The 6,650-nt window shown below is 41.4% G+C and overlaps 1 protein-coding gene across 1 annotated transcript in view; it reads left to right on the plus strand.

The window, feature by feature from the left end:
- The first annotated feature begins 856 nt into the window (after nucleotides 1-856).
- The window catches only part of glod5 (glyoxalase domain containing 5), a 6,105-nt gene continuing 311 nt past the window's right edge, over nucleotides 857-6,650 (plus strand). Inside the window, exons 1-4 of the mRNA XM_008124095.3 lie at nucleotides 857-1,033; nucleotides 3,140-3,307; nucleotides 5,353-5,508; nucleotides 6,299-6,650. The exon at nucleotides 6,299-6,650 is cut by the window's right edge and continues 311 nt beyond it. Of these exons, the coding sequence (XP_008122302.2) occupies nucleotides 890-1,033; nucleotides 3,140-3,307; nucleotides 5,353-5,508; nucleotides 6,299-6,424 (594 nt within the window). The 5' untranslated portion in view covers nucleotides 857-889 and the 3' untranslated portion in view covers nucleotides 6,425-6,650. The remainder of the gene's footprint in view (nucleotides 1,034-3,139; nucleotides 3,308-5,352; nucleotides 5,509-6,298) is intronic.

Below are 6,650 nucleotides of genomic sequence, written 5' to 3' on the forward strand. Positions count from 1 at the left end.
GGGAAGTGTTCGACTTGTGATTTTGGGATACGAAATCCAGCATATCTGTATCTTGTTTGTTGTGTCATAATAATAATAATAATAATAATAATAATAATAATAATAATAATAATAATAATAATAATACCCTTTTTAGGAGCCAACCCAAGTTTTTATCAAAGTGTGCTTATTGTTTATGGGTATATGTGATTTTATTTGTTAATTATTTGTTTTTATTGCTGAGTTATATATTGCTTGTTGCCAGGGCTTAGCCCCATGTAAGCCAGCCCGAGTCCCCTCGGGGAGATAGGGCGGGGTATAAAAATAAAATAATAATAATAATACAGTAGAGTCTCACTTATCCAAGCTAAACGGGCCGGCAGAAGCTTGGATAAGCGAATATCTTGGATAATAAGGAGGGATTAAGGTAAAGCCTATTAAACATCAAATTAGGTTATGATTTTACAAATTAAGCACCAAAACATCATGTTATACAACAAATTTGACAGAAAAAGTAGTTCAATACGCAGTAATGTTATGTTGCAATTACTGTATTTACGAATTTAGCACCAAAATATCATGATATATTGAAAACATTGACTACAGAAATGGCTTGGATTATCCAGAGGCTTGGATAAGCGAGGCTTGGATAAGTGAGACTCTACTGTAATTGTTGTTATTATTATTATTATACAATATGTAACAGAATTTGAAAATCTGTTCCTAGTTTGAAAGTGTGATTTCCTGTTTAATTGTGTGGTTCTTACTTTGAAAGTAGTTGTCCTGCTCCAGAAACTGTTGTTTTTTGTGCCTGCCACAAACGAGACTGAATTGGTCAAGACTCATTCATTTGACATTTGACATTTATCACCCAGGAACAAAATTGTATTACATAACTCTCGCTCCGCGCATGCAACCAAGTCTGGTTCTCCAGGGAGGGCTGACCTTTGCTGGAAGCAGGTGCCAGCCAAACCTGCCAGGTGTTGGACTCCGCCCCCAGGAAATGCTGAGCCGAAGGGCACCCCGACTGCTGACTTTGCACCGCTCTTTCCAGGTAGTCTTGCTCTCTACCTTTCTTCTGCATTCGTTCTCAGCCAAGCCTAAAAACTGCATTTCTGTACATGCAATAAGAAGGAGGAGGAGGAAGCAAGTGGCTGGTGGACCCAGGTGGGCAGCATATGGCCTGAGTCTTGTGTTACAGATGTCATCCGGCACTGCTCAAGTCTCTGTTATTAGATAGCAAGCATAGAATAGACTGAGGAACATCTCTATAGTCCTATGCATGCCAGATAGGCTTTAACTGTTTCTTCCTTCTTCCTGTCCTGTTTAGATCCACCCATTCACTTGTTTATTTAGCAATGTGACCTCTTCTAGGGTTTAATGTAACTTCCTCAACTAGATTGGAATTTTTATGGCCCTAGAGCAAAAAGGAGAGACCATGCGGTTTGGTCACCATTCCGTTCCATTCTGATTGGAGGGTTGTTGTATGTCTTTCGGGCTGTGTGGCCATGTTCCAGAAGTAATCTCTCTTGACATTTCGCCCACATCTATGGCAGGCATCCTCAGAGGTTGTGAGGTATGGATAAACTAGGTAAGGAAAGAAAAGAATATATATCTGTGGAGAGTCCAGGGTGTGGCAAGAGTTCTTTGTCACTGGGAAGCCAGCATTAATGGTTCAGTTAATCACCCTAATTAGCATTGGAAAGGTTTTGTCTCTTGCCTGGGGGCATCCTTTGTTCAGTCATTAGCTGTCCTCTGCCCTCAGAGTGTTGGTTCCCATCTACTGTTCTGATTTTAGAGTTTTTTAATACTGGTAGCCAGATTTTGTTCATTTTCATGGTTCTTCCTTTCTGTTGAAGTTGTCCACATGCTTGCGGATTTCAATGGCTTCTCTGTGTAGTCTGACATGATAGTTGTTGGAGTGGTCAAGCATTTCTGTGCTCTCAAATAATATACTGTGTCCAGGCTGGTTCATCAAATGCTCTGCTATGGCTGATTTCTCTGGTTGAATTAGTTTGCAGTGCCTTTCATGTTCTTTGACTCTTGTTTGGGTGCCGCGTTTGGTGGTCCCTATGTAGCCTTGTCCACAGCTGCATGGTATCCAGTAGACTCCTGCAGAGGAGAGAGGATCCCTCTTGTCCTTTCCAATGCTAATTAGGGTGATTAACTGAAACATTAATGCTGGCTTCCCAGTGACAAAGGACTCTTGCCACACCCTGGACTCTCCACAGATATATATTCTTTCCTTTCCTTACCTAGTTTATCCATACCTCACAACCTCTGAGGATGCCTGCCATAGATGTGGGTGAAACGTCAGAAGAGAATACTTCTGGAACATGGCCACACAGCCTGAAAGACATACAACAACCCTGTGATCCCACCCATGAAAGCCTTCGACAACACTCTGATCCTGATTCTCTTTCTGATCCCTTTGTTACATCAAAAGGGATGCATTTTGCCTCTTCTCATAGGCAAAATGTAGCTATCTAGATTTGTTTATTATTTTTATCCACCTACCTGTCTTAGACCAGCATAGATAAGCTAGTTAACTCCAAATATTTTCTATCCATCAATGGATTTCTTTTACCTCAATAAATGCTTTTAAACTTTTAAGCTGACTTTGCGATCCTTTGCCATTCAGAAGACAAAGGCTTTCCTAAACTCACTCCGCGTAAGTTTCCTGCTTCCACATACTCTGCTGTTTTCCTGGGAATTTACCTCACAAAGAGGGGCATTTAAGCTTAACTGCTCCTAGATTCCCAACATCTTGGATGGTCCAGAGCAGGGTTTCTTAAACTGTCAATCCTTTCCCCAAATGGGGTCCCTTTAGCTGAGAGGTCCCCAAACTATGGCCCTTGGTCTGGATGCGGCCCTCCAAGGCCATTTCCCCACCCTCCGCCCTCATCTTTAGACCTAAGACCTTATCCCATGTGGGGTGAGTAGCATCATGTAAGTGTGATGTTTAGTCCTGTAGAAAATCACTATGTTCCATTATTTATTACTTATCACATGTTGTCTCAATTTGTTGGTTCCCTCTATGCCTGTTTGAGCCTGGGCTAAGTGGTCAGTGCAAATGGTGTCTACAGGGACCTCCCAAGGAGGTTATGGAATATCACATGCCTTGAGTGGAGGAAACCCCATTGTCTCCTGTGGTTCCCAGGTTCGCATTTCTCAGGCTATGTCTCAAGGAGGGAACAGTGCCGCCCTGCCACCTCCTTGCCGTGGGCTCATCCTTGGCATGGACCACGTGGTGATGACTGTGAGGAGCATTGCAGACACTGCGGCCTTCTACTCCAAGGTGCTGGGCATGGAGGTGGTCTCCTTCAAGGTACTGATGAAGGTGTATTGGGAAAATATAACACTTGTATTGGAAACTATATATTGAATGTAATCATATTAGGAATAGGAAAATATGTAATCACAAGCAGATTGTGTGCATATAGCCCCAAAATACACTCTGCCTAGCAAATAACCATCTTCCCATAAGCAGAGACCAAAGTTCACCCTAAGTTCCAGAGACATATGTCAAGTGTCAACAAGAATAGATAAGCTAATGGACAAAAGACAAATTAAGGCTTTTGGGATGTCAAGATAAGATCTGGCGCCATGTAGGAGTGCTAATGACTCCCTAAAAGCTAGGATAAGGGGGAATTCCTCAATTAATGGGAACCTCTGAAAGCCTAGATAGGAATTCCTTAGATAAGGCCTAATGGAGGGTCAGAGGTCTTGAAAGTAGCCTATATTTTAGGAAAATGCAAAAGTAGCTTTTAGTAAAGTGCAAAGTAAGACTTTTTTGACACTAATTGGTGATGGATAATGCCTATATGACGTAGGTAGATGGAGGCAAAAAGAGTATATAAGGACCTGTGTTTCTTTGTTCTGTACCTTCGCTTTCCTGATTACAGAAGAAGGTCCTTTCTATTGCTTATTCTCTCTGGCCACTGAGAATAAATGTCTTTTTCTAAAACAACCGGAACTCTCTTTGTCTCATTACCTCAAAGCTTTGTCTGCCATTTCAGTACTAAAGCTGAAAAGGCCCAAAGCTACTAAAACTCTAAACTTTAGGGGCTTTAAAAATGGATTCTTTAAAAATTGATGTCAGCCAAGTCTCTCTAAAGACAGCATTTCACAACAAGGTGCCACTGTTAAAAAGAGCTAATTCAACAGTGGAACTCTCTGCCTCAGAGTCCAATGGAAGCTCCTTCACTGGAGGCTGTTAAACAGAGGCTGGGTGGCCATCTGTCGGGTGGGTGGGGGGCTTTGATTGTGATTTTCCTGTCTGGTAGAAAGAAGAGGATGTCCATTGGAGTCTCTTCCAACTCTATGATTCTATGACAGGCTGGATGGCCATCTTTTGAGAGGGCTTTGATGGTGTCCTTTCTGGCAGAAGGGAGATGGACTGGATGTCCATTGGAGTCTCTCCAAACTCTATGATTCTATTATTCTATCCTTACTAGCTAAGCACGAGAAAAATTATTGTCATTCATTTAATATACCCTGACTTTTTTTCCTTCCAAAAGGAAACAAAGGCCTTTACCATCATCAAACGTCAAAGCTATGGAAAGGGCCTTTTTTGGCTCACAGTTCCCACAATCCCTCAATGGCGGTGGATGATGATGATGATGATGATGATGATTAGTGTTATTTCCTGTTTACTTGTGCGGTACTTCCTTTGAAAGTACCGCACAGAAACCTCATTTTTGTGGCTGTCACAAACTAGGTTGAATTGGTTGAGACTCGCTGAGAGATTCATTGAAAAACTAGAACAAAATGTGCTGCAGGATGTCCCTCCCATAAAAACAAAATGTTTGCAGTTTAATAAACTTCCCCATGTTTTTATGATAGAACCCATTAGGAAATGACATTTATAACCCAGGAACAAAAATTGTTATGTTCATTTATACCCCACTTTTTCTCTCCACAGGGGAGACTCAAAGCGGTTGGGATTCTGGGTGCTGTAATCCAAAAGAGTCTCCTTCTGTTACCAATTCCTTAGCTCTGAAATCAAAATGCAGAGCAAAACAATGGTGGTCAATAATAATAATAATAATAATAATAATAATAATAACAACAACAACTTTATTTTTATATCCCGCCCCATCTCCCCGGAGGGACTTGGAGCGGCTTACATGGGGCCATGCCCGACAACAATACAATAACAGCAATAAAACAATAAAACAAGATCGGCAATAAAACAATGTAACATCAATAAAAACATGACATCAATAAACAGTTATAAAAGTCATGAAATAACAGTCAAACAACATAGGATTGCAAAGCCAGGAAAGGAGAAGATGATACTTTGAGTAACCTGATGCGCTTTCCTGTTACAATCGCCCACCTATTTGGTGTCCTTTCTGTTTTACTAAACAGGGAAACCGCAAAGCCTTGCATTTTGGGAACCAGAAGATCAACCTCCATGAAGCAGGGAAGGAATTTGAACCCAAAGCCCTGCATCCGACGCCAGGCTCCTTGGACATCTGCTTCATCACGGAAATGCCTCTGGAGACACTCATGGAGCACTTGAAGGTCAGGCTTATACACTTTCTTTAGCATTTATCCAAAGGGACGAGGATAGCAAGAAGAGGCCCCTTTCTGTGTGATGCAGCAGCAAAAAAGGCTACTGCAATCCTAGGTTGCTTCGATTGATGCTCAGCTAAGGGAAGTCATGATGTCGTTCCATTCTAGTTTTGTCAAGGTATATCTTTACTTGGAGTTACCTTGCCCACTTATGGGAAACACAGTTTAATAAAGCAGAAATAATAATAACAACAACAACAACAACAACAACAACAACAGGGAAAACTCAGCCGCTATCAGGACCTCAAGATTGAACTACAAAGACTCTGGCAGAAACCAGTACAGGTGGTCCCGGTGGTGATCGGCACACTGGATGCCGTGCCAAAAGATCTCAGACGGCATTTGGAAACAATAGACATTGACAAAATTACGATCTGCCAACTGCAAAAGGCCACCCTACTGGGATGTCTTATTGATGTGAAATTGTTTTATTGTTTTATCGCTGTTATTGTATTTTTATGTCGGGCATGGCTCCATGTAAGCCACTCCGAGTCCCTCTGGGGAGATGGGGCGGGGTATAAAATAAAGTTATTATTATTATTATTATTATTATTATTATTATTATTATCTGCGCGCACCATCTGAAAATACATCACACAGTCCAAAAAGCTTGGGAAGTGTTTGACTTGTGATTTTGTGATACGAAATCCAGCATATCCATCTTGTTTGCTGTATCATGCTATGTCGTTGTGTCAATAATAATAATAATAATAATTCCCTTCCTTTTCCTTGCTTGCAGGCATGTGGGGTCAAAATTGAAGAAGGTCCAGTGTCCAGAACAGGGGCAATGGGCCCAATAAGGTCCGTTTACTTCCGAGATCCTGACCAGAACCTTCTGGAAATCTCTAACTACATAAAGAGTTAGAGCCATAGTAAATTCATCTCTGGATCAGCAAAATCTGTCCGCTCCATTTTCAGGTCTAAAAATATAATCCAAGCTCAGGTCTAGTGTGGTTGCAGTAGGACCAAGTACAACCCTCCACTTTGTAAATCCGTTCTGGGATTTAGTCAAAACTTTAAACGGGTTGTCCAAGGTACTGAACCTATTCAAGGAAATGGAGCACAACCATGTTCTGCAAAGTTTGATTTAA

Source organism: Anolis carolinensis, unplaced genomic scaffold, assembly GCF_035594765.1.
Source record: "Anolis carolinensis isolate JA03-04 unplaced genomic scaffold, rAnoCar3.1.pri scaffold_12, whole genome shotgun sequence".
Taxonomy (NCBI): Eukaryota; Metazoa; Chordata; class Lepidosauria; order Squamata; family Dactyloidae; genus Anolis; species Anolis carolinensis.